Source organism: Cinclus cinclus, chromosome 3 (assembly GCF_963662255.1).
Source record: "Cinclus cinclus chromosome 3, bCinCin1.1, whole genome shotgun sequence".
Lineage (NCBI taxonomy): Eukaryota > Metazoa > Chordata > Aves > Passeriformes > Cinclidae > Cinclus > Cinclus cinclus.
In genome coordinates, this window is record NC_085048.1 from 69,969,702 (window position 1) to 69,997,673 (window position 27,972).

At 36.2% G+C, this 27,972-nt stretch overlaps 1 protein-coding gene across 2 annotated transcripts in view; it reads left to right on the forward strand.

The window, feature by feature from the left end:
• The window catches only part of SIPA1L2 (signal induced proliferation associated 1 like 2), a 72,105-nt gene extending 45,843 nt beyond the window's left edge, over window positions 1-26,262 (forward strand). Inside the window, exons 10-21 of one of the 2 annotated variants that reach the window (XM_062490165.1) lie at window positions 212-295; window positions 1,404-1,507; window positions 1,737-1,840; window positions 3,270-3,658; window positions 5,137-5,361; window positions 7,261-7,414; window positions 9,372-9,591; window positions 16,866-16,997; window positions 22,411-22,464; window positions 23,448-23,571; window positions 25,168-25,249; window positions 26,116-26,262. In XM_062490165.1, coding sequence (XP_062346149.1) covers window positions 212-295; window positions 1,404-1,507; window positions 1,737-1,840; window positions 3,270-3,658; window positions 5,137-5,361; window positions 7,261-7,414; window positions 9,372-9,591; window positions 16,866-16,997; window positions 22,411-22,464; window positions 23,448-23,571; window positions 25,168-25,249; window positions 26,116-26,262 — 1,819 coding nt within the window. The remainder of the gene's footprint in view (window positions 1-211; window positions 296-1,403; window positions 1,508-1,736; window positions 1,841-3,269; window positions 3,659-5,136; window positions 5,362-7,260; window positions 7,415-9,371; window positions 9,592-16,865; window positions 16,998-22,410; window positions 22,465-23,447; window positions 23,572-25,167; window positions 25,250-26,115) is intronic. The other variant, XM_062490166.1, reaches the window with a different exon arrangement.
• Window positions 26,263-27,972: the final 1,710 nt, after the last annotated feature.

Sequence of the window (27,972 nt, forward strand, 5' to 3'; positions counted from 1 at the left end):
GTATAAATACTATACTTTAAAAATTCTTGTTAAAGTTTTATGAAACTGAAATCTTTTAAATTCCGCAAATGGATGTAACTAACTGTTCATACTGCATCTGTACTATTTATGAAAATGAATGTATTTGATAAAAGAAGCACAGCCCAGTTCAAGTCTGAAATCCCACAAATACCTCAGTACACTGTTAATGACTCTAAAATCAACATTGCAGAAGTTCTCCAAGCAACCAATCCTCATCCAGTGACCCAGGACCTAGCGGGAGCAGCCACTGGAGACAGCAAGTGGGATATGATGGGTACTACTGATTTTTAAAAATTTGTATTTAATTTGTATTTGTATTCCATAGCATACGTCCTCAAAAAAGTAGGAATTTCAGAGGTCTCGTCTCCCTAAAAGGCTGTGCATAGATTGTCCTTTTGCATCCCTGTTAATCCCTTGGTACATAAATTTCAGAAGGTAGCTATCTGTATGTAAAAGATTACCTCAATATCATCATGTGATAAGAACATTATGTGAGACATCTGTTCTAAACTACTTTAAATTTATGACTTTGTTGTATATATACAGCTGCTGAAAACACTCCTGTTACAAAATGTTCAGCTATGGCAGTATCTACAATAGAGTAATATAAAAGCATTCCAGACTTGCCAAGTGGCTTTCAGTAGCTACTTTTAAGGGAAAAAAAGTGACTCTTGAGAGCCTCAGCTTGACTCCTTGAAGCTTATTAATGCTTTGGCATGACTGATTGTGGATAAGATATTCCATGTAAGAGATATATATGCAGTATCTTGTAGGTTCTTCAAGGAATTTCACATAACTCAGTGAAATCTCTGGCAGCTAAATAGATGCTAATAATTCAAATAGAACTGTAGCTTTCTTTTTATTTATTTATATTTTTGACAGTCAGCTCATCAAAATTCTTCTTGTGTCATTTTTTCCAGCACACTTTTTTCAAACAGCAATCTAGGTTTTAGTTTGTTGCTTTGTGAAATGTTTAAGCTTTTGCAGTATAACACAAAGCAGTAAACCTGGTACTAACTTTCATATTCTCAATGTGACACCCTACAATTACTTTCTTGTGGGGCTTAGATCACAAAGAGGTTGAGCATATATTACCATGGTTTTACACTGCAAAAGCCTTTGGGTGTATAGCCCCAAGAATACTTTTCTTCTTCAAGTTCAGTGTCGTCTTGGCATGTTCACGCTTCAGATGTAACAGTGTGCTGATGAAAAAATTGCATGTAAATATTTCTATGCAGAGTTTGGAAGTGTTTGGGAATGATGATTATTTTAAAAAGTAACAAAATACTTGCTTTTAAGAGTAAAAAGTGGTGTCGTTCATCGTGTAACTAATCTTACAGGATAAAAACCTTAACATCTTAATTTTCTGCTTACATTTAAAGATGCCAGTCCCCTTTACTCCATGAACATCACCAAGGTTCAGGCTCACTGGAGTGTGAAGGAGGCAGAGACCGAGAGGACACTTTGGAAGGAACTAGACATTCTGGTAATAAACCCCACTGTGTCTTTCAAGTACATGTTCTTTGCAATGCAGTGCCTGTTGAAATGCAGCCGCCTCCCCATGTGGTGGTTTGACTCACAGAAAGCGTGTGATGTGACGGTGAAAGCAGGGACTGTTACAACATTCTGCAAAGATACCTGTGTCTGATTGCAGAGAGTGTGCTGGTTTGGAACCAGATACTGAGTCTTGTGCCTTTCTCCATTATTTTTGGCAGAAGCCAAGTGGCATGCACCATCGACCAAAGTCCTGAGCTCCTACAAAGACCGAGCTTTACAGAAAGAGGGTGGTGGCAAGGAATCGCCAAACAAGCTTTCACATGTAAGTCTTTTCCTTGGATGTCATTCAGAACTCTGAAAACAAGCAAACCCCTAAACAGCAGCAACAAAAAGCTACTCTGGAACTTAGAGAAATAAATCTTAAAAATGCATTTTAGTAATTTATGAAGACCACTGTGTGTTTTCAGGAGGCAAAGGTTATGCCCATCCAGATGTGGGTTGAATCAAGTATGCTTAATCTGTGTTTACAAACTCAGAATTCCAGGAGGGCTTGAGTTTGGGGCATTGAGGAGATAAAACTAGTATAGTCTCCACTCAGCTGTGATGTAGAGCTTCATTTACACTGGCTTGTTTAATCTGTGGAGTATTTAATTACCCTTTAAAAGAAAATAAAATTACATTTACCATACCACTTTTTGTCTAATGTGAAATACCCATGGAGTGTAATTATCAATAAGCACTATAAAAATGTAGCTTGTATGTTGGGAATGCTGAATGGATTTTCTCATCTACCTTGTTTAGTAGCTTGCCTTCAGTAATGGCAAAATCCTCAACAGCCTAGTGTTGGAAAGTACATAAAGTTTGTTACATGGAAAATCCTGCTATGTGTAGTAGGAGTCTGTACACTGTTTGTAAACTTACATTTTATGTGTGAGCAACAGCATCTCCTAGCATCTGCTAGGAGAGGGATCTCACGAAAATTTTAGTCACCCTTCCCATTTATATCCTACCTAACAGAAATCCATTTGCCCTAGTAGAAGTCCATCTGCCTTTATTCTGGCTACTGTCGCAGACATAAGTTAATCCAACTTTCTGTAAAATTTATTTTTAAAAATAAATAACAAAACCCCTGGACTTTATTGGCACAAAAGTCTGACGTAATTATTCCACTTCAATAGCCATGCTTAGTTTAGGGCCTTATGACTTAAGTTACTTTCATCTGGTACACATACATCACAATTGGCTTCAATTTAACTAGCCACACATCCAATTGGATTTGATCCAATGAGCTGCATTTTTCAGCCACACTGAGAAAAAGCCAACAATAACTCAGTCTTTGGTGTCTTTCAGACTCGCAGTAGAGCTTGTTTAAACAAATAATTACTGATGCTTCTAGCTTTAAAAAAAGCTTATTTTAACTGCTCAGAAATGCAATTTTATGGATGTTAAGCAGGTCCTATAATCAGAAAATTAAATTCTGATTTTAAGATTTGTGATAGAAGATGGAACTAGAGCCTTTTTATTTGCAGTGACATCAACCTTTAATGTGTCTAGCCAGCTGTGCAATTCATTTCACAGAAACTGGTGGTATAATTGGCTCTTTTCATACTTCGCAGTTATATGATAGCATACTGTAAAAAAAATAATTAAATGGTCTTTGAATGGCACAAATGCAGTAATTTATATGAAAATAGATCTCTTACTATTTAATTTGAGTGGGGTCTTTTTTGGTTTGTTTTCCTCTTGTTAAGATTGGGGACAAAAGCTGTTCAAGTCACTCCAGCAGCAACACCTTATCCAGCAATACGTCCAGCAACAGTGATGAAAAGCACTTTGGTTCTGGAGACCTGATGGATCCCGAGCTGCTTGGATTGACGTATATAAAGGGGGCTTCTACAGACAGCGGGATCGATACGGCTCCCTGCTTGCCAGCTCCTCTGCTGGCCCCTCTGCACCTGGCTGGCAGCAGGGCTGGAGTGCACTGTCACACGGAGCCGTGGACAGAGGCTCCAGAGCCTCCCGGGCCGGATGATGATCCAGCTAAAATCTATGCTGTTCACACCTATGCTTCTGCTATCTCAGCCAGTCATACGGCTGAAGGCAGCATGGGGGACCTGAGTGAAATCTCCTCTCATTCCAGGTATGCGTTTCTTACAAAGTAGGGGTTATGGATTGTAGGCCAACGTACAGATAACTCTTTTGTGTTGTTTTTATTCTGTTTACCCCTCTTTGAAACTGAACTTAAAAGATTTTGATGGTTTTGTTGTGTTCAAATGCCTGTATGAGCAGTTTTCAAGTAATTTTTGATGAGTCTGCCTGGAAATAGCCTGACCTCCTCCCAGATCTGATGGAGGCTTTATATTTGACCCTTGCTTAGGTTTTTAAAGTTGGGAAACATCCCTGAGTAAAACTGAAGTTTGCACCTAAACTTGTTTCACATACTTTTGGGTTTTTTAGTACAGTGCGACAAATTACCTTGGAGTTAATGCTAAGGGAAATCAGAAAAATTGGACAGTGGAAAATTTTTGCATATAGAGAAACTGCATTTCCTACCATCCCCCCTAATTTACATTATTCTGATGTATGCTTTACAGTTTTGCTTGTTGGACGGGGTTTATGATTGATTTTCAGCTTTTCTTTTTCTTACCAATGAAATGTGTGCGTGGTACATCTGTTGTAAAGCTTGTTGAAAATACATTCTATAGCTGGTTGCCTTTATCTTCCAGTTCCCATTTTGTGGTGACTTTGAAGTTGAAGCTTTGGTCTATGTGTTAAGGTTTTTACTCTAAAGGATAGAAGGAAATTGTTTGTTCTTCTTTCCCTCTGATTTTCGTTTTCAGTGTCAATCAGTACAGGAAAATAACCAAATAATCCCTCGTATACTGATTTTCTTATTTGCTTGACATGAGTGAATTTGTCTTGTATGGTTATTCTGAAGAAATTTATTCTTCAGGGATGTGTTTGCTTTAGTTTATTTGAAATAGGTTTTAGAGTCTTCACTAAAAGTATGCCTTAGTGCCGACTGTTGCTATTATTTGTAATAAAAGGGGCTGTTAAAATTATCCAGAGAACTGTCTGGTGTAACTGAAATTTACTTCTGTTAAATTTGCTGATTGTTTAATAATAGTGTGTCTGATTGAAAGGCACAGCCTAATCTTGTATCAACTGGCAAAATTACTGTGAAATGGAAAAGCACATAGGTTTTATGATTAGGGAGATACTTGAGTAATTCCCCATGTAGTTCTTTATGTAAATGTGTGTGTACATATTTACTTTAAATTGCAAACACAAATTGAATACATATATATATATATATATATACATATTGAATTTAGGCTTTTAGTTTTGATTCACATCAGTTTGCATTGGCAAATTCAGCAAGCTGAATTCTATGCATTGTTTGCTCCTGAAACTCATCACAATTCTGTTCTCAAAGAGCTTTAATGTGCACACAGTTGGTGTTTAGAAAATTACTGTGCTGATTTTGCTTCATTGATTTTAACCTTGAGAAAAACTTAACAGTGAGAATTATTGCCACCTACCAGGCAAAGCGTTACTGATTTGTTGTTGCATAGCATATTTATTTTTTCCTTTTGTGTGTTTGGTTCATTTTTCCAGTGGGTCACATCATTCAGGAAGCCCATCAACACACTGTTCTAAAAAGAGTGGCTCCCTAGATACCTCCAAAGTTTATATAGTGTCACAGAATAGTAGTCAACAGATGTCTGGGTCGATTTCAAAACCATACCACAGACAAGGAGCAGTGAGTAAATATGTCATTGGCTGGAAAAAATCGGAAGGAAGTCCTACACCTGAAGAATCTGAAGTTTCAGAATGTCATGAGTAAGCACTCTGTTTTACTTTGTTGGGGGAAGAAGGGTAGTGAAAATAAATTTTAAAATACGGTAGAAAAATGTTACAAGTTCTCTTTTGCCTTACAATGTTCAGTTTTTTTTCCTTTATGTACCTTTATGTATCTAACGTAGTTTAACACTGCAGTAGTCCATGAGAAATGTGTTGTTCTTAGGTGGAAGAAAAAGGTTTGAACTCAAAGGAAAACATGCAGGACCTCAAATATAGAGCTGGCTTGAAAATCATCTTTGTGGATAATGTCCTTGCTTTCTTCTTGTGCACAAGCTATTTGGTGCTGTTTCTCAATAAACCATAGTCAGACACTGTCTGTCTCAATAAATTGACAAGATGATATGCAGAACTGGATTTTCAGATATTTAATTGAGATTATTTTTTTTTAAATGGGAATGGGTTATTTTCATCTAATTCCTAATTTTGCATATGTGTGCACATTTATGTCAAGAGTATTATTTAAAAATATATGCTAGAATATATATGCTATGAAATATGAATCTGAAGTTATTAAACTCTTAAATTCCTAATTTTCAAAAGTAGAAACATTACTACCCTCTTCTCCTGGTTATTTGTGTTACTTTGTGTTAACATAGAGGTGATTTAGTTTCTTCCCCCCTCATTGCTTTAATTGCATAAATTGTTGGATCATACTAGTATTTTAATTATAATGTGGTAACTTCAGGGTTTCCCACAAATTTTTTGATTTTGAAATCAATGTACTGAAACAGTGTCTCCTTACTTTGATTGGCAGCCTTAAAATAAAATTGCATAATCAATTGGGGTATTTAGACTGAAACAACAGCAGTTTAGAAAATTATCTTCAAGAGACAGTTCTATTCAAGAACTATTAACTGAATATGACAATACTTCCTATATCAAAAAATATTTTCAGATTTTTTCTATGATATATCTATATCTATATATATATATATATATAGCCTCACCTCTTTCTTCCTAGGAAAGCTCTATATCACAGAGAGGAGATATTTCTTTGAGGATAATTATGTTGAAATAAAATAGCATCTCTGATTAGCAGTGATGATGAATATCAGGTCAATTGCTGAATGTTGTGCCACTGTAGGTTATAATTCACTGATAATTGCACTTTACCATAGCAAAGCTTATTTCCTCTCTGCTGAAGACAGTCACAGATGAGGCTGCACTTGGCAGTGAGCAATGGCTTCCAGTGTGTGTTCTCTGTGAGTTGCAATCTCCAGCTCCTTCGATTACATTCTCAGAGTAAACCTGTTCAAGTCCTGTCTCTCCTTTCTCACTGGAAGGAGCTGAAGGTTAATAATTCAGTTTGACAGTCTTTTGTTGACTGTAACTAGATTTTCATGTGCTGATAATAAAGGAAGACACCTGTTTAATTTATCTAAATGGCTTTATGAAATTGCTGATAATAAAATATACTTACACTGGGCAATTGATTGCCAATACCCTTCAAAGGTTGCCGTGATGACCATAGTAATTTTGCCAGATTGTGAAGCTGGATGGTATATTTTACTATAAAATAGTGATTTTTTTTTTTTTTTTACTTGCTATGGAAGTAGAAGTATTTTGCGATGAATCTCTGGAAATGTTGAAATAAATATAACTTGTATTTATAAAGTGTGGTGTGTAAAAAAGAGGCGAGCTAGAAGCAACAAGGATTATGCTTTTTAAAATTGTTCTTTAAAATTGTTAAAGTATTTCTGAGTGGTTTAAGAATTTAATTTGTACCCACAAACATTTTCATAAAGGTAAGGTGATGAAAAATAATTTCTAAACAGTGTGCTGTGTCAGGAGATAATTCTAACAATTTTCATCTTGACAGAAAATGATTGCAGTCTTTCAAATCCAATTTCTTGCTAAAAACACCCATTTTCTCAACAGAGTATATGATGATATTGATGCTGTGACTGCATCGAGTCCACTCCAAACTTCAGTCAGGAATGCTATTGTTGAAAGCCAGCAAGTCTTGTCCAAAGAAGATTTTCTGAAGTTGATGCTGCCAGACAGCCTCTCTATGGAGGAAGGGAGAAGAAAGGTTGGCTACTTTCTTTGGCTCTCTGTGCTTCAGTCCTTCAGTAACCTTGGAAATGGGTTTCTGGTATGACCATAATTGCTGTACAGAATGCAATATTGCTTTGCATAAGATAAATTTTTTCTATGGGCATGACCAAAAGACCCAAAATAAAATTTCCCACGAGGATGGGAAATGTTTGTTTGATGATTGTTTATAAAATCCAGTATTTGTTGAAATATGTCTTTGCTTAGCTTGACCAGAGGTGGGTGCAGGTTGAGCCATTTCATTATAATTTGAAACATTAAAAGCGACATTTTCAAGGAAGGAGGACTAAATTTGTGCATCTTGTATGATACTAAAACACATGAATAAAAGTAGCCTACTTTCCTCTGCCCTGTAATAGTCAGTACCAGCAATTCTGCTGGAAATCTGAATCAGTTTCATGTAGGTGTCAGTGGCAGATGCTCAGAAGGCATAATTGTCAGTGCTACTGGAGAGCCTGCATCTTTGTAGTAAGAAGACAGTTGGTAATGCTTACTAGTTCACAATAAGTGGATAGCGATCTTAAAATTTGCTGCTCCCCGAAGTAAACAGTTCTGAATTCTGTGCTTTATGTGGAATAAAGAACAAAGCAATTGAATTACTTGAGATAATTGTCACACTTCCATATTAACTCAATGCTCTCTTAACCCGCTGTGTTTAAACAATATGCTAAATATCATAATCATCATGTCTGAACAAAAATAACACATGGGAATCTTCTGAGTGCAGAGTTGAATTTAAAATTCAGATCATATATATTTTATAATACATGGTATGTTAAGTATGCATTTTATATGCTTGAATTTTTGTGTGTCATGTCCTAGAGGTTTTTATTATTTATGATTGATACAATAATTGGAGGGGTTTTGTGAAGATTCCGAGAACTGACAGTGTTTCTGGCTGCCTAAATAAGATTCAACAAAGAGAGAGGAGGTGTTAAGGAAAGTTAAGTTAGTGAGTGAGACCATGGGCCCTGACTCACAAGGAATGCCAGCCACAGGAGTTGGCAGTGTACAGTCTGTGGCTATGACTTCATACAGGATAGTATAATCTTCATATTGCTGAGCCAGGTACCATTGACAGTGAAGCCAGAAATGAATTTCCTGAATATGTGAGATTCTACGCTGTATTCACTGTTTGTAAAAACTATTCCTCTTAAGCATTTGTTCTGCATAGGGAACGTGGAACACACAATTAATTACAAAGGAAACATGTAACTGTTGTATGGAGGACAAACCAGTGAAATACTTAAGGCATTAACTGCGCTTTGTAGATGTAAAGAAAACTGTGTTTGTAGTGCTGAGAAATTACTTACCAAGTGGAATGGTCCCAGATTTACAGTAACAATTTGTTTTACGGTAGATGTTTGGGTTGTGGTCTAAGTTAACCTTTGAAATGTGTAAGCAGTTTTCACTGGACCCTCTTACCCTCTTTTCTAAGCCTGTTTTGTGATATCCAGAGAGATGCAGTGTCTCAAGTCACTTTTACCATCCAATGAATTATCTGGCAGCATATATCAGTTGAGAATGTTTAACATTAAAACATGGCCAATTCAAATTAAATTCAAGCAGTTTTATGTATAGTCTTGCATACATGTTGCCAGAGTTGGTAACCCTATATAAATTTCTGTAAAACATTGCTGTCATAAGGCTATGAAGTTTTCATTTAACATTTCATGATTAATAGAACTGCATGGTATCTGATTAATTCACGGTGATATGTTCCAAAACATTGAGAGGAAGTCTGAATATCCAATCTAGTCACTCTTTAGAGGCCCCAGTAGGTCTGATATGGTGGAAGAAATCTCTGATCTTCTGTATTAGTTCAAGAATTCCAGAGCACCTGTCCAGAAAAACACTCCCAAGAACTGATGATGGGATACAACTGTATGAATCACTTCAACCAGCAATACATGTTCTGTTTTTTTTATCTTTAGTTTTCATTTTATGGAAACCTTTCCCCACGGAGAACACTTTACCGCACCCTCTCTGATGAAAGCATATGTAGCAATCGAAGGGGATCTTCCTATGCCAGCTCTCGAAGCTCAGTGATAGACCAGGCCTTGCCAAATGATATCTTGTTCAGCACTACTCCACCATATCACTGCACGTTGCCTCCCAGAATGAGCCTGACTCCTGGAATGGGAAATCTGAGAAGTAAGTCATTGTTGCTGTTGTTGCTGAGTTTGGAATATTTGTAGTAAACTCAAAATGAATCACCAAGTATTAAGTGAGATTTTACTTTTAAGATGAAATTAAGAAATGTCAAATCACTGCTCTAGTTATCCTACTAAAAAAGAAATATTTGGTAAGCAGAACATGCTCATGCTTGCCATTAGTTCAATTCATATTTATCATGTTTGGAGACAATATTCACTTTACTTCCCAAAGAATTTTCATGAGACCATGGATAGGCAAAAAACCGTGTCTGAAGATATTTGTAGTTATAATTTTGTTTTCCAATGGTGACCTAATTAAGCCAAGCTGTCTTGTTTGGGGTTTTTTATTGTTATTTTTATTTTATGTGCATTTGAATTATTGAAATATTCACAAATATACTTGAAATAATAGCTAAATGAAACGGCTTTTATTTAGAAGATCCTTTTAGTAACCTCTTAAAAGGAAATGTGCAATAAATGTTGACTTTGACTTCTCTTTCCAAATTGAATTTGCTGATACTTTCTTTTAATATATTAGTAAAACCTTTGCAAATGACATTTCATTTTTAATGACAGCAGAAGAGTAGTCTGAGATGCTAAGTTAAAACTATTTTATGAATGTGGTTTTTTCTTTGTGGAGTTTTTGTAAGTGAGACCTTTATTATCTGCTTAGCTTGCAATAATTCCAGGATGAGCTATGAAGTTTGTAGTAATTTTTTTTTAATTGAATGAAAAGCCCAGTTCTACACAGAAAGATATGTATATTTAGATTAAATATCTATATTTGTTTACTTAATAAGGGTGATTTTCTTCAAAATTGCTGAACATATATGCTTCTCAGTTAGTATAGGCTGACACATACTGAACACCTGGAGCAGAAAAGAAAAATCCTCTATTTTTTTAGGTACTCTAATATTGCATCACAGCTGACTGCAATTTAAAGTATGTACTCTGAAGTCCATAGTCAAGAAGGGTGAATTTCTTGAAAGCATAAAGGACTTTTTAGGCCCATGTCCAGGGAGAATGCAGCCAGATGATTTCAAAAAGTAGCAGTAAAAAGGGCTGTGTCGTTCATCATGTTCTTCAGAAACTAGCAGTCTTCTCCTAACTTTGAGAAATAAGCTTTATACAGAAAACACTTTCCTACTCAGAGCATCCTCAGCCATGAGACTGAATTTTGGTCACTAAGCACTGGTTAATTTTAAATTGGTATATTAATTGAGGGCTAAATTCCTGCCTCATTTGGGAATGCATGCTTGGGGTACTGTAACTTCCCCCCAGCCCCCCATTCTTCTCGGGCAGATTTAAGGTACAAGGTCTGTAAGCACTGCCTAAGTAGGGAGTCAGCTCTCCTGTGATTTCATCTTTGCTCACTGGGACCTTCTTCAGCTGACAGAAAGAGACTGGGAAATACAGCTCAGACTTTTTCCACAGGCTTCATTTCTTCCATGAAGGGAGTCTGGCAGCAATCCCAATACATGGGTTACTACATGTACTTTTACAGGGTTCAGGGGAAATCAGAACTAAACCAGTAGGGTACAGAATTGAAACACTGTCCAACTACATTAGTGTTCTTTGTGTAAAACAAGCACTTAAAAGAATCAATTCTAACCAATAATATTCTAAAGAGATATCAAGGGTTCTACATTTTTCTACCATTAGTCATTCTAATTAAGTAGTTTTTCTTATCTCAAAGACAATACCAAGGGGGCCTCGCAGGGGTATCTGCAGAGGGATCCGTCTCCTCTACAGCGTACCTTTTGCCATTCTAAAAATATTCTCCTCTCAGAGTAGGACTCTTTACTATAAATTTAATCTGAGAGGATACTATTCTTTTATGGATAGCAAATGGAGATTCAGTTTGTTTCACTGGAGATTAGTTCAGTAGATTTTTGTAGTCTGTGAAGGAGCTGTATAGTATACCGTTAGGCATCCTGATTGTATTTTCTTTTTTTTTTTTTTTTTTTTTTTTGTTTTCCTTTGTTAGCCTTGTTTTTTAGAGCCATTTCTTGTGCATGTAAACATGCAATGGGATGAAACCTTCAGCTTGCTTTTCTTCAGGAGATTGGCACAAGGCAATTACCTGTGTACATCCAAGTTTTATAGTGCTCCTCCAGCAGTGCTATTTTAGTGGATTCTGTATTAGTTCTGTCTTAGACACCTAATCTTCATTCTTGCAGCTTCTTAGATACAGAAAGTTATATATACACACATATATATAACTGGAAAAAACCCCCATGAAATCAGTATCCTGTCAGTCAAAAACTGATCCAAGGCAATTCATGCTGTTTCCAAACGCAACCTCTATTTTATGCTCCTGGTTCTCTTTTAAAAGTGCTTGTCAATGCCAGCTATATAGACTCTTTTGTGGTGTTTGTTTCAAAGAAGATTTAATTGGTTGTCTGTAATTACACTTTGTGAAAGAAAGACATTCTGGCTTGCCCAACTAGTTTCAAAAATAAGGTTAGTTAGTATCTCCACATGAGACATTAACTTTGGCTCTTTTTAGGAAGATTTTTTGTAGTCGGTGTCTAGTAGGTATTTATGTTCTGCAGTGATGTGAAAGATTTATTTTTCTTTTATAATTTTAACATGAGGTTGTAGTTTCAGATATCAGGATTCATATCCTGTTAATAAGACATTATCCAAATAGTATACTATACTATCCAAAATAGTAATTTTGTAGGTGATCTCAAAGCATTTTAATTTTACTGATATTTAATGTTAATGGATATCAGTGGAAATAGCGTGGCTTTGGCTGAAATCAGTTTTAGAAAGTTATATTCTTGCATGTTACTATCCAGCATGAAATACTGTGGCAGCACCAAATCTCATGATTTCTCACTTGCTCTAGCAAGGAAAAGAGTGTGATTAATACGTAAGCAAGGCAGCACCAAAAACAAAGGGTAATAGGTGACCCTGAGAGCTTTCAGTTTATTGGGAAATCAGAATTGAGACAGAATAACCACACAAATGAACAGAAACTTCATCTGTGTGTGATGTTGACTGTAAGAAAATTATGGGAAAAGTGAAGCTATAGAACTTCTAAATTATTGTTTTATCACTGGGAAAGTTGAATAAAAAAGGGTTGCTTTCAGTAAAGCCTGAATGGCAAAGTCTGACAGTCTGGTGTTGATAATTGCAACCAGTACCCAAATGTAGAAATATTCACTTAGCTTCATCTTCTTTTTAACTTAAAACAGAAAGGAGAATTTGTGTGGGTAAGAACTCTGGAATTTTACCTTGGGGACATTAAGGATTCCCTGACTGAGCTAGAGCTGTTCATACTGACTGATTCTAACATGTAGTTGCAGGTACAAATCTATGCCCTTCTTGCAAATTCATGGCAGGTGAATGAGCAGGGAAAGGATTATAACAATGGGAACCACTGATACTGAACTAGTGTAGTAGCATAAGTTGGGAACCCAGGGAGACATGTGGAGACAATCTGATTTACATTGTAGGCACTGTGAACCACTCTATCATGAAGCACAAAAAGAGAGGGGAAAGAAAATGTTCTAAGTGATAAACTGGCAGGATGTTCCTGTGCTGTATGGTAAGGAGCAAGGTGCAGGATATTTGCAGTGAAGATGATCATAAAGAAGGGAATATTTTACATTGATATACTGAAAAATTATGAAAATTCTCAGATTATACATGCCAGAGGGAAAAGGCTGCCAGAAGTGCAGGAATTGTCTCTGGAACTATGTTCACAGATGAAAGTCTTATATTCAAACTGCCTTATTATCCATGTAGCTTCAACCCAAAACTAAACTTGTTGATAAGAAGCAATATTAAAATGAAAGAGCATCACTGTATATTGGCGATGTGCAGTGGTAGCAGTTTGGAAATCAGTTTGTCAGCAAGCAGATAAAGGCTGTTGATTAATTCACACAACCAGTGGAGAACGTGTTTGGTGTTACTTGTTCTCACACAGTGAATGGGTCACCTTATTAGAACATGAGAGTATCTTCAATAAGGGAAGGAAAACATGGTTTTCAGAAGCACAGTGCATGAGACCCTATGAACAGGCTGGCATCTTTGAAGGGAGATTTTGGGCAACCCTAGGCAATACTAAAGAAGGGAAGGGTTCTGCAGGCAGAATTTGTTGCTTAAGTTGTCTCTTAATTATAGAGATATAATTACTGTTTGCAAGAAAGAAAAACAGACATCCCACAGAGAGTGGGATTTACATTTGTGTGAGATTTGATATATTTCTTCACCCGCAGCTGCTTTGGAGAGAATCTACTTGTTAAATGACATGTCTAGTTTGAAGCATGGACTTAGCAGATAGCTTTTTCATGATCTACAGTCTCTGCATAGAAGTTGCAGTTCCAACTGAAGCAGGATAATTGTCTTGGAAGTAAAATAGGTTAAGTCAGGTGAATCTTTCTTCTTTCTGCATAACTAGTTACTCTTTGAATGTGGATGTGTGTGGGACCAATAGCCACCAGTTTCAGAAGCTGTGTTGGCAACTAAACTGACCATGTAATTTTGGTGGAAACAGGGACTCTTGATAATTCTTTTTCCTTTATGCATCAATAATAAAAATAAATAAAATTCCTAAGTGTAGGAAGTGACACAACTGAAAAGACCAGAAACTACAAGATCAATAATTTCATGCCAAAAGGAGTGCAGCAAATAAAATAATCTTTAAAACTGAAGGTAACACTGAAAATGTTTCCTCAAAGGAAATTGTGTTGCTTCAAAAGTCAGTCTTGTGTGGCCAATCTGTAGTGGCCTACTAGATGAGGCATATCCTTCTTGACACACAGAGGTGAGCATGCTTAAGCATCCTTGCCACCTTTGCACAAATCAAAAAGGGAAACAGGCAGCAGCTGCTTATGTGGCAGTCCTACACAGATAGAGTGAGGCAACAGCAAGGTAAGAGGAGCAGGAAAGAAATACAGATACAGGAGGCTAGAAATAATTTATCTCACCCAGAGCATTCCCAGAATACAAACAATCTTCTCTGAAATTCAAATGCATCAAGGCACATGTCATTAGAGCTCATGTTTGGTATTTTTATTATTTTTCTTCTTCCCCTTCCTTTTGCTCCCCCATTGCAGAAGAACACCAATTATGTCTTGAAAATGAATTATTCTGTGGTGGTGCACTTGTGCATGTTCAGTTATTCCACTTTCAGCCGTCAGCATGAGCCCTTGCATTTTCAGAGCTATCAATATTCAAATCTCTACTCTAGCAGGCATTCTGCAGTTGAGTGGCTCTGTCAGGGCTTATTCAGGACTCAATAGGATCCACCCTAAGGTGAATTGAGGTTCTCACAGAGACAATGCATATTGAAGGATGACTACTGGTGAATATATCACTCCTACACTTTAATTTAGAGAGCTGGCAGAATCGCACTGGGAGCAGGCTTCTTCCTGACAGGTTTCACAATCAGCCTCTCTAGGCTGATCACACAAAAGCAAGGGCTGTCCCTTAGGGCCTGCCTGCTGGTCTAGAACCAAAAACTGGCTTGACAGTCTTTCAGATAAGGTATTCTGTCTATTTTCCACAACAGGGATGTGTGAATCATTTGTACTTGCACAAATAAGGTTCTTACCATTCCCACGTAATTTACAGAAGTTCAGAGACTGCTCTGACTTTCAGCTTTCAGTCTATTTGCACAAAGGTAGCTTTAGGTAAGGCTTTATGTATGTTTATACAGCACTGAAAATAAAATCTCACAGATATATGAGTAGAATATATGTCTATATTATATTTTCCATTTCATTTAACATTCACTTTTACATACTGAGAGTAGGTATTGAGAAAGACATTCCTACAGAGTTTTTTTGTCTTGCCACTTCCAAGTGTAATGTAACAATACTGCATCTTTAATAAAAGTGTAGAACAAGATAAATTCCACACTAAAGCGAATTTCTACCCCTTCTGCAGGGACTCCTAATTTTTAACAGAGGATTGCAAGCATCCTTCCCTTTCTTTATCCTCATGTTTTTTATTCTTTTTAAGCAAGGTTTCTGCAAAGCATAGAGCATATCATATGCTTAAATCATTGCTCTGTTCAGTAGAGTGCTTTGTAACAGCTTGCTCGCTTTGGATTTTTAGGTCAGAAGCTTTAAGTCAAATGGATGTTAATATCAGGACAATGACAGCATGCCATTTCCTTAAACGATAATGTATCTTCCACTTGTATGAATGCATTTCTTCCTTCATTGTTTTTTGTGTTTGGTCTTTTCCTGGAAAAAATACCCATTTTACATATTATAGTTTAAATCCCTGGAATAACTAGATGGACATTTCCTCCTGAAATATTTGAGGAAAAATTACTATTTTGACCTTTTTTTTTTTTTTTGATTGGAGTGGATATGTTTGAAGCAAGAATTCTCTTTGCCTGACTATACAATGTGATAAAATTATTATATGTTATTGCTGGCTTTATGGTTAAGATGAAATGTGATTGCAAATAATAGTTTTGGTTTATGATCAGTTTTAAGAAACTCTGTGTCTCTGTTCCATATTCTTTTTAACATGTTCACACTGATCAGAGTGAAGATTGCTATGGACAGATTAGAAACATGTAAAGCTATTCAAGAAAGTTATGAACATTAGCATCTCCTCTACTAAAATGTATGTTTGTGGTGCATTCCAGAATCTGCATAACTGAAAGGTTTGTTTGAACAGCTTATAGTGTATACATTTCATTTAATATATGATCTGTGGACCTTTTACAGTGTGTCACAGCTCACTTTGAAATTCACCCAAGTCTTACATCCTCAGAGATACAGCTACTAATGATAAACTAATAGCATAATATTTTCAATGTGAAAGGGAGATTTGGATACAGGCTAGAATTTACAAACGCATTAAAAGAAAAGCAGGTGGGTTTTTTTAATTGCTTCTGGAACAGGAATATTTTTAGTCTCAGAGTAAAACTCTGCATGCAAATATCTTTCATGTTTCTTCACAAATACAACTTGGTGTATCTAACAACTTTTCTGCTCAGTGCTCAGGTTTAATATGCTATGCTTTAAAACAGATGTTGCCTACTCACACAGTATTCATATGAAAATGTGAGGGGCAAGTGCAGTGGCACCAAAAAATACCCTTTAAAACCGTCCTATCTTACTTTGCCAACATTTATAAATTGTTCCACCCATACTGAGTATTGAACAGGAAAAGACAGACACAAGAGAAATGAAGATAAGCATTTCTTGCTTATACATTTCTTACAGATCATTACAGTGGCTTCAAAATTAATTGTACCTAATTGTTATAGGAAGACTAATTATTGTGTTTATTGTTTAGATGAATTGTGGTTCTCAGATGGGTCCTTATCTGATAAAGCCAAATTCAATGATCCTGGCCTGATGCCCCTGCCAGACACTGCCACAGGGCTAGACTGGTCTCACCTGGTAGATGCTGCACGAGCGTTTGAAGGTAACAGGAAAATTTGAATAAAGATCAATGTTCAGTACAGAAACGTTTTTCTTGTTTTGTTTTTTGGTTTTTTTTTTTTTAATATATATTGTATAGCCACATTTTGAAATTAAAAAAAAAAAATCCAGTGTTTGCCTCTGTAGCCCTTTAGTTCTTTGGGCAGTATCAATTCTCAGTGTGGAAGATTGTCACTGATAATTTGGGGTCTTCATGATTCTCTCTATATCCATTTTAGATGCCTATATCCATTTAGATTGCCTAAGTTTCTTCTGCAATCAATTGAAAAATCAGATCTTTGAAAGCGAGATTCAAAACATTTAAGTTAGATGTTTAAAATGAAACTGGGAGTAACACTTCCCTGAGTTTGTTCTGTTGTGTTTGTAAAGTGGCATGTGTAGTCCAAATGATGTCCCTCTCAGTTTTCATAAGCCCTTGAAGACCAGGAGAAATGTACAGTATATTTTCCAGTAGCAGGACATGGGGTGCAGGATATGGACCAGATTTGCTGTATTAAATTATGGAACCAGATTAACCAAGAAAAAACCTCATCCAGCTCTGGGAGCTAAACCTACACTTAATGTCTAAACAGAGAAAACAGATGTTGGTTTGAGTGTTTATATGAATATATATATTTTGTATTTGTTTGTGTTTTGTTGTTTGAGAGGTGTTTTTTTAGTGCTGTCCTAAAATGTCTGACATTTATTAACTGGTGTTGCTTGCATTACTGAATGTAGTCTGTGAATAAGGAGGACATTACCACAGTCATCACTGTATAAGATACAGGTCTTAACTTCCTGAAAAAATGTCTGTGAAGTTAGTGACTGGGGTCTTTTTTAACTTTTTTAAACCATGGGAATCAGTTTTCTGGTTCCTGATTCCTTCCCAAAGTATGAAGTGATTAAAGTTCACTTTGACCAAAAGCTCTTCAGAACTTTTTGTTACACTAATTTAAATGGCATTGTGAAAACCCAAACCAACAGCAGCTATTAGGAATTTGAAGAACTGTATTATTTTCTGACCTGATGTGCATTCATTACTATTCAGTACTACTCAAACATGGCTGTGGTAGCTGGCAGGAAATACTGTGACACTGAGAATCTTGACAGCTCTTCCCATGCATTCCTACTGCTGATTGCTCAGGGAACACCCTGCTATTTGTTAGTGACATCTTAAACTACTGAAAAAGGGTTTGCATCAGTAAATGACTTGATCTGTAACTTTGAACTTGAAGAATATTTTAAAATGCTAATTAAAAATGTTGAGTTCAGCTGAGTTAAAGATCATTCTGTACCAGCTATGCTCCTGTATTTTTAGCTTTCTTTAAAAATAAATAGATTTCCATTCTTTTTACTACCTAGTATCATGATTAAAGCAATTTCACTTTGTTAAGTGTTATATAAGTGTAATTACATTTGAAGTTGAGAATGAGAGGTAGAACAATACAGCTACCCCACAGTGCTCTATCCTAGGGAGGAAGCGTATTCACTTGTTGGGTTTCAGTTGCAAATAATAACTTTGATATACCTGGAGGTGATGCTGAAGAACTGGGGTCTGAGTTGTCAGATATAAGCTATTTATTAGATGTTTTTTGAATTATTGTTAGGATTTGAGTAGTAAATAATAATAATCTATTTTTATATGAAGGAACATAATTCTTTTCTGTTTAGGACTCTACAGTGGAGACATCTGTATATATGTTAGATGATTTATATATTTTTACTAAATTCATAGTGCTGTAACTAGACATTTTTGCAAGGAATGGAATTTTTAAACCCTTATTCAACCTCATCCTATGTCTTGCAATTTGAAAGTCATTTAAAAATGAATAACTGATAGGCATGTCATAAAAGATCGCTGGAAAGGAATGTGTTGCATATGAATTAACAGTGCAGTTTCTCTATGTATTTTAATGTTATTGACTTAAAAGCTGCTTCAACTTTCTATTTAAAAATAGCTTGGAATACTGTTCTGTATTCCATCAATGTGAACAAAAAGAGTGGATGATTCTAAAGTTTGTCCACTTCTGAATATAAAACTGCTTTGATTTTTTTTTTTTTACCTGGGTGAAAACGAACACCTGCGAACTGAAAGTGGAAAGGATCACTAAAAAGATAAGAATTTTTTAATACTTAGTCTATCAAATTAGAGTTTTTCTCTAGTTTGGCTTTGTCAGCCTGTTATTTTGAAGTTGTAGTCTCTTCTAGAACCTAGATACTGGACTTAATATAAATTTTTTCTTTGTACAATGTCTTTTCTTACTATCAGTTTATCAGGACTGCCAATCTGTTTCCAAGGTCAGAGTTTTTCTCTTGTGATGTCTCCAGATTTTGTGTTCACAATTTATATGATTTGATTAGTTCAACCTCCCTAATGTGGGCCTCGTGATATCTCATCTCTGTCATAAGAAGCAGTTGTATCTTGATTAATGTTAGATGTAGACTTTTTAGGTGCTTATATTGTTGCCATCAATTGGATTAAGAATTAAATTTAGTTAGCATGAGTTTTGCTACCATCATCCATACTCAGAGTTTACTTATGGGTGTAACAAGAGCAGTAGTCTCATTTTTCACTTTCTTCCTCTCCTCAGATGAAAGTGGACAAGGTTGTTTATTAGTATTAGCTTTTATTCAACTGAAGCCTTGGTCCTGTGTAGAACAGCAGTTTCTAAACTGTGGTCCATGAGGGTGGAAGAAGTTATTACTTTTGTTTTGGTTTGGTTTTAATTGAAAGTATGGGGATAATGCTTTTCACTTTGTCAGGATTTAATTTTCACTGCATTTGCTTGACAAGAACCTTTGTGGGAAGCTGAATATTTACTTCAAACTTTTTTGGAAAATCTTTTCCTTTTTCTAAGACAGGTCTTCACAGTATAATGGAGAGCTGTGCATGCATTAACTCCACAAGCTCCAGAAGCTGCATCAGGGAAAGGTTTTTGCTTGAGCTGCCTCTGTGGGGGGCAGCACCCATAAGCTGGAGCACAGCAGAGCATTATTTTAACACTCTGCCCTGCCTTCCTTTGCAAGACATAGTTTTGACTCTGGTATTTCTCCAGAGATGATATTTTGTCTGCATGCTAACGTCAGCCCAGTCAGTAGCGAGGGGAACCCTTCCATTTCTGTGATACTCGGATAGGCTGCTTCCAGTTCCCTTCTCTGATTTCGTTGGGAAATGCAGAGACATAACCAGGGAGCAGTTCACGTGATGGAAATGCTCTGCTGTGATGTTTTTGTATCCATCCCTGCAGCAAGCAATAAAGAATAGGTAGGGCTGAATGTGACTGTATGGCAAAGAGAGAAGGCAATTGGGGTGAAAAAGAATAAGTTAAAGAACCGAAAAGAAAGCAAGCAAGCTCAACTGAGTAAAGATAAAGATATGGAGATTTCTAGAATAAATTGGAAAGCCAACTTTGAAAAAGGAGAAATCCCAGAAAAGACTTAAGGGAAAATAAGAGAATTAATTTTTTAGTTCTCTTTTTGTACTATCCTTCCAATAGATCTTTGAGTTAGGGAAGAAGGACTGGCCTTCAACATGTGTATTATGTTGCTGATGACTTTTTAGATGTTTTTAGACTTTTCCATGTTTTGGGAACATGGAAAAAAGAGGAGCATTTTTGGATTTCCATACCTGCTAATATAATTATAAGAGACGACTGACACAAATACAAATATTGAATATTGTTATTCATAGAACTTTGTACTATTTGTTCTGCTTCAAACTGGGTTTATTATGCTTTTAAAAAACTATTTAGTGTTTCATAAGTCAGGAGCATTAAAAGCCTAAGACAGTCATTCTGATGTCCCTGTTCATTAAAATTGGTGGTTTCAACTCCTGATTTTTTCCAGGTGATTCTTACGAATGTCTACTGGTGCCAATCAAAATGCAGCATTTCTTAATGCAAATTTATCTTTGCAGTAACATCTGTCCTATTATAATTAATTTTATTTTAATACTTAGATTTATAATCTTCATAGCTAAATGCAATGCCACACATAATATAATGAGAAAGAAGTGAAGCATTTAGCATGACAGAAAATGACTTTAACCAAAGTGGTGTGCTAAACTGCTAGAAAGCGAAAAAATGACAATATTTAGTTAACATTTGGTGATTTCTAGGGCATGCATGTGTAACTCTTTTTGCTTCAATGCATATGTCAGTGTATGTTTGTGGGTAGACTTTACCTTAACAATGAGAAAGTGGCTTTATGCACTATACTCATTTTAGCCTTTTCTGCTTCCAGTACATAAAAATTGCCTGGAGTTTTTTCTGGCCTCTCTTATTGGTCTCGAACAATGAAAATCCAGATTCAAACTCCTACCATTTATAGCTCTATGAATCTTTAAGGTTAAACATGAATTTTTGTCTCATCTTTAGTCTTACTTATTCAGTTGAAACTTTTGATATAAAGACCAATATATTTTTTGCAAATAATTTTCTGTGCGTGGACTCTCTTTGGAGTTTGTCAGGGATATCTCAGTTAAAAATAAGAGCTCTGAGATTTACATGTTCTTTCTTCTGTTTAGTATATACATTTTGCTTCAATGAATAGGAGGGGTCCCTGTAATTTGGAGAAAGCAGAATGTAGGTCTGCAGCATCATACCCAGAAATACAATAATTTTTCTTTATAAAAACTAGTTGCTGTAATGAAAATGTTAATGGTATGAAGGTGAAATCAGTAATTATCTGTGTACTTCAGACTGCTTTTTTACACTGTCTTGTTTCTGGTCTACATACTCTGTTTGATCTGGGAAACTAATTTTAATTTATCTTCACAAAGTAAATATATTTATCTTAGTAGGTTTCGAATGTGCCAATTATGTCACTGATTATGTGTTTAAAATTAAATTCTTACCTTATTGTCAGCACATACAGTATAGTCATGTTCATATTTGCTGAGATCCATCAGTAGTCAGAAATAAGGCTAAAAGCATGGGAGGTGTGCTGCAGTCTTTGAAATTGGACAAAATCAGACATGCAACTTTTGTTTCATTGTATTATAGAATGAATTGGCGATCTATACTATACTGAAGAGATTTTTTAAATTGACAAAGAGCTTTTTAGTGATTTCCTATTTTTTTATTTTTTTGGTAGAACTTGTCCTTCCTATTTGAAGAGATCTGGCCTGTATTCACTGTTTGTGTCCTTAAGAGTTTGAAGGATTGTCCTCTTATGTATCCTGCGGGGTTGCCATGCTGTGTCTCAATACTGGGTGTTGCTATTAGAGACCTGGGGCGTGACAGCTCGTGCTTCCTGTAATGTTGGTGTTGTGTAGAAATGGCCTGGCAAGGCTGGGAGTGAGAGCCAGCAGGAATTGCACGGGGAACATCCCACTGTGTGCGCTGCCGCAAGGGCCACAGCTGCTCCAGTGGAGATGGACTGTCTTGTTTATAGGAACATTCTAAATCTTATTCCAGGTTTTGACTCAGATGAAGAATTTGGGCCGTTCTGTCATCAGATGCCGTTTCTAGGTGATGGTCTGGGATTGATGACTTTTGTAAACTCTTTTTAATACCTCCTATGTTTGCACGTTTGCATGACAATGCAAGCTTTGGGTCTGGTGGGGTGGTAGAGCAAGGGGAGAAAGGGCAAGGCAGGCATGTTGTCACCAGAATTCATGCAAGCCTACAGACATGGATTTTGTTTGGCAGATATAAGTTAAATCAATCTCCACAGAGTATGGATTTTAGTTGTTTGGGTTTTTTTGGGTTTTTTTTTGTTTGTTTGTTTGGTTTTTTTTGTTTTTTTTTTTTTAAGAAGACAAATTAAATCCTAATGAATGCATCATTTACTCCTGTTCTGTGCAATGATGATCTGCATGGCATACTTCTATTATGTGGTGACTGATGTATTTTGGCAACCACACTGTATATCCATAGGTAATTGCATCTGTGCTTGTTAGATTATGTTCTAGTGAAATTCAATGCAGATAATAGAGTGCCTTCGTAATACCTGTAATAAAAACTCAGTTGATAAAAATAGTGTGAATTTATTGGGTTTTAAGTATGCAGATTGCCATCAGCTTCTGCAAATGCTTGAGACAGTAAAACAGTACGAAATGAACAGTGAAGATTTCAGAGGAATCTGAGGGCTTTAAATCCATGGAAAAAAATGCAATCCTTTTTGCTGAATTAATATTGTCCTTGGTTGTGGCCCTGAATTCTGTAATGGTTTTCTGCATATTTCATCAAGACCAATTTACTGTTCATATCAGCATTAAGGGGTCCAGACAAAACTGTCACACTGCTGATAGACATTAAAAGAATTGCTTTGGGGTTGCCTTTGGATGCAGGTGTGGGGAAGCCAGCTAGTTGGTACATACATCTGCTGATTATCTTCGAAGCTGAGATGTAGAAGCCTACAACCATTTCACTAACTGAACCAGGATAATGGCTGTAATGCAGACTTTTCTTCTGTCCAGTTTTAGAGGTATCCTTATGTTACTTTTTTACAGATCAGAGGGTAGCATCTTTTTGCACCTTGAATGATATGCAGCAAGCTCAGGGCTTGGAAGGAGCACAAGAGTTACCTTTGGATGAGAGTCCCCCAGATGGTAAAGATTTTCTTGAAGATGCTGGGTATGTCAGAATTAAAGCATATTTCTTACAAAAGTATTTAAAGGAAAGATTTTCTCTTAATGTTGCATGTCAAATTGCCTGTATGCACGTTCCATGGCTGTTTGTTGCCTTGACTTACAATTTCTTTAATTTTGAAAAACGTTGTTTCTTCAAATCAACTTCTCTCTCACTGTAACATAGATTAAAGTCAGATACAGAGTTTCAGATAATCAAATTTTTCACTGTATTCCTCCTTTACAATAATATTTTTTGCTACATTTATTTCTGTTTTCATTTTAATAGAACTAAAAACAGGAGCTCAACTCTGTAGGATGCAATAACCTGATTGGCAGCAAATGTCTCAAACCTTGGAATAGGACCTATCCTATCTTTGCAACTATTTTCAAACTAGTAATTTTTCTTTTATACAGAGGTAAATTAATCAAAAGAATCTGTAACAGAAGACTGCAGATTTTATGCCAAACTACCCATTTCTTCAGATTCTTCACAGTGCTCTGGGAGAAATGATTCCTTTGTTTTCCCCCCACCTCTCCACCTATCCTGCTCTAAAGAGTATACTTGTTAATTTAAACATTATTCTTGTTATACAGATTCAGCAGTATAATCTGTCCACCATCACACTTTAAAAGAAAAACACGTCTTTAATTAGTTTTGCTCTTCAGTTGTAGGAATGAAAGAATGGGAAATGGAGGGAAAAGTCTTCTTGCTTGTTAGACTATCACATTTTAATTTGAACCAATTTTACACAAATTAGCTTGCTTACGTGGTAAAGCACGTTTATTGTAATGACTTTTAAGTCCATATCTTTCCCCAGGCTAATGATCAGTAAGGATTGCAAAAGACTGCTAAAGATGTTCCCCTTTTAGCCGTGGCAAACCTGTCAGATTTGTACAATTGCATGAAGCTGCTGATTCAGCTTTGTATGTAGAGCCTCTCTCTTCACCTGCTCTCTTTTAGACACAATTACTCACATGATGGCTAATTCCATCTATAATGTACATGAAACTGTCTCCCACAGTGCTCATTGTCATTCAGAAAACAGAAGCTATTCTCAGCATTTTCCTTCAGTCATGCATTTGATTAAGCTGTGGCAATATTTTATGTGTTTTGACCTTTAAACAAAATATTTGTAACCATTAAGCCATAGGTTTATCCTTCACTGAAAATCACACTACTGAACAGCAGACAAAAGGACTCTTTACCAGCTCTTTTGGTTTGCAGTAATTGCTGCTGCCTCTTGCTTGAGATTGGTACAGCCCTTATCAGAAAGCAGCTTGTTAACCAATGTGCCTGCACACCACGGAGCAGTGAGTGTGCCTTGTGCTGTGGGGTCATGTCATTCCTGAAGCGTTCATTCTTAAAATCGTTCTTACCTCTGCCTGATTTGCATGAGAAGCAGTGTCATATTTCAGATATTGCAGGACTGGATTTATGTTCTTGTAATAGTCTTTTACTGATGCTGGTTTTGTCTCTTATTTTCCTAACTGTGCCTAAACTGGTTGGTTTCCTTTGCTGTTACTAAAAGTTTGACTCTGCTAAAGCTGGGAAAAAATGTTTTTCACTAAGTCAGAATGAAGACAGTGGTTTACTTTACAGGGAACATGCTCCAAGTACTCTGACTGGCAAAGTAAACCAGCTGGAAGTCATCCTCCGGCAGCTACAAACTGATCTGAGAAAGGTAAGAGACCATGAGCACCCTAGCTGCTCCCCTGTTTTAGTAGTTGTATTTTTACACAGATATCATTGAGAGAAGTACATCAGTTAAACTAGACAGTAGAGCTCAGTGGTTGCTCAGAACACTGAGGTGCAGAAGGTCCTGTGGGAAGGGTTATGAGAGGAAATTGGCACAAGGCTAAGTAGTTTACTCCAGAAAAACTGTCCTACATTAGTAGCATAGCCCAGAAAAAAGAAAACACTTCATCTTCATTTATGGTATTTTGGATTTAACAAAGGATAGGGATATGGACAGGGCACCATTGCTAAGTAGTTAGCACTCTCGTTTTGTCATCCTTGTTGCCTTGTGCAGCCTTGGTCACAGGGCAGTGACTTGATTTGTGCCTCATTTGCTGTCAAAATTCTGAGCTGGAGATAATGCCAGGATAATAGAAATGAGGCTGCTTTTGGTAAGAAAATAATAATGTAAGGAAAAATTTTGAAATTAGGTGTTTTTCTTCTTTAAACAAATGCTTGAAATCAGTTACTTACAACTTGGGCTCTTACATATGATTCATTATCACTAAAAGCTTCTTATGCTTTTAATGTTTGATTTTTTAATTTTTAATTTTTTTATTATGTTAAATGGTGTAAACTCCTTTAATTTTTCTATTAAAGTAACATCTAGTTTTCCCTTTAGCTTGCAGTATTTTCTTGGAATGAATGAGGTAGTTGGAGCATATTTGGGGAATTCAAGTTAACAGTTGTCAGAATGAATTAGGAAGCTCAACAAAATAAAGCTGTTATGACTTACATAGAAGTATTAACAACAGAAATAAATGTTGTCAACACAACTACTCACTTTGCTCAACTTGTATCTTTGTTAACCAGGAAAAACAGGACAAGGCAGTTCTCCAAGCAGAGGTACAGCACCTGAGACAAGATAACATGAGACTTCAGGAAGAGTCTCAAACAGCAGCTGCTCAACTGAGGAAATTTACAGAATGGTTTTTTAATACAATAGACAAAAAATCCTAATGGCTGGGGCCCTGCATAATACTTATTTGAACAACGTAACAGCTGTATCTTTTTAATTAGCAGGGTAATAATTTCACTGTGTTCACAATCCATTTTAGGTGTTTCTGCTACATTTTCTGTCCAGCTTTATTCATCTGGAAAGGAGAGAGGACTGTGGCAACCCGTCTTTATATTCATATGAAGAAAGCAGAGAATAGCAGATACTTGTTTGTGTGCAGATGAATGTAAAAAAATCCTTAGTGTCATTTTAGACATTTTTAGAAGTTGCTCTGGCTGGGGCTTGCCTGAAGAGGAATATTTGGGGTTTTAGTTCCTGCATTTCAGGTGTGCTGGTGAAAATGTTAAAGCAATTTAAATTAGCTTGGGCTTCAGTATTGTAAGATAAAAAGAATAACCAGACATATACTTTAATGTTTAAAAGGTGCTCTATTTTTTTGTATGTACAGTAGTTTTATTTCCACAGTCCACATTGTCATAGCAATAAGAATGGAGGTATAGTGAATAGTCACAGAGCTGTGTTTATAAAATGTTAGCACTGATGTGTTTAACACTAGTTTGGATGCAGATACATTAGAGATTATTTATTTGCAGGAACAAATGGTGCCTGAATATAAACAGTGTTCTGATTTTCTAAAAATACACATGCCTTGTAAATGGCTCACTGGGGTTAGCCCACTCCCAACTTCAGTTACTTTTGTACAGTTGATGTTCAGCTAAACAGTTACACTGCTTAACTATTGAAATCATTTATGGTGTGAGCCAGCCAATCAGTTGTACAATGCCAAATTTGTTTATCTTTGTACAGAAGCTTTGATCAAGTGTCTTGTATTTAACATCTTTATTTAAGCTTATTTAACCTTAAATTGTTGTTTTTATAAAGTTTGTTTTATCTGCACTATGGTGAGGTCAGTTGGTTGCAAGTTGTAAACTTTTGAGCTTGCCAAGACTGTACTGAGGAGTTCTAGAAAATTCTAACAATTGGATGCTGCTAGTACACAATTGATTTGTTTGTATGCTTTAACATTTTTAACTGTTTAATTTGAAATGAACATACATCCTGCTTTTTTAATAAATGTTAAAAATCTAAACCTGAAATTTTTTATCTTGTATTATCTGTAATCACTGTTACCAGTAGTAACTCAGGTTTCTGTTCAGTTGAGTCCCTGGGCTTTCCATCCAGAGATAGTTGAACCCCTCAGAGCTGTCAGGATCCCTTGTTACTGAGGAGGGGTCACCACCATTATCACAGTTAATTTCTTTGGTGCATCCTGTCCTGGAACCCAGGAGGTGGCTTCCCCAGCCCAAACAAAAGCTTTTTGGGCTGTTCATAGACATTAATTAGTGGCCTAGCAAGAAAAGAATCCTGCTTTACTGTCAAACACATCCTGGAGAAAATGTTCAAAAGAGGTTTAGTTTCTTCATATTACCTTATATGTTAGTTGTAGCAGGAAACCACTTGTCATCTTCTTGTGCCAGCAATTGAGGATTTCATTGAAGTGTTAGGATATGTGAAATGCTTTGGGTACAGTACTGAATTTAAAGTCTACACCAAAAAAAAGACACCTTTGCAAAATGAAATTTAAGCTAATGAGCACATTTGACTTACCCTGAGGAAGAAAAAAAAGAGTTCAAGATCATAGTTTCATCCCAGTTTCCTCTTGGCTGCTGAATGCATTCAGGCAAACCTATGAAAAAGTGTTGAATAATTTA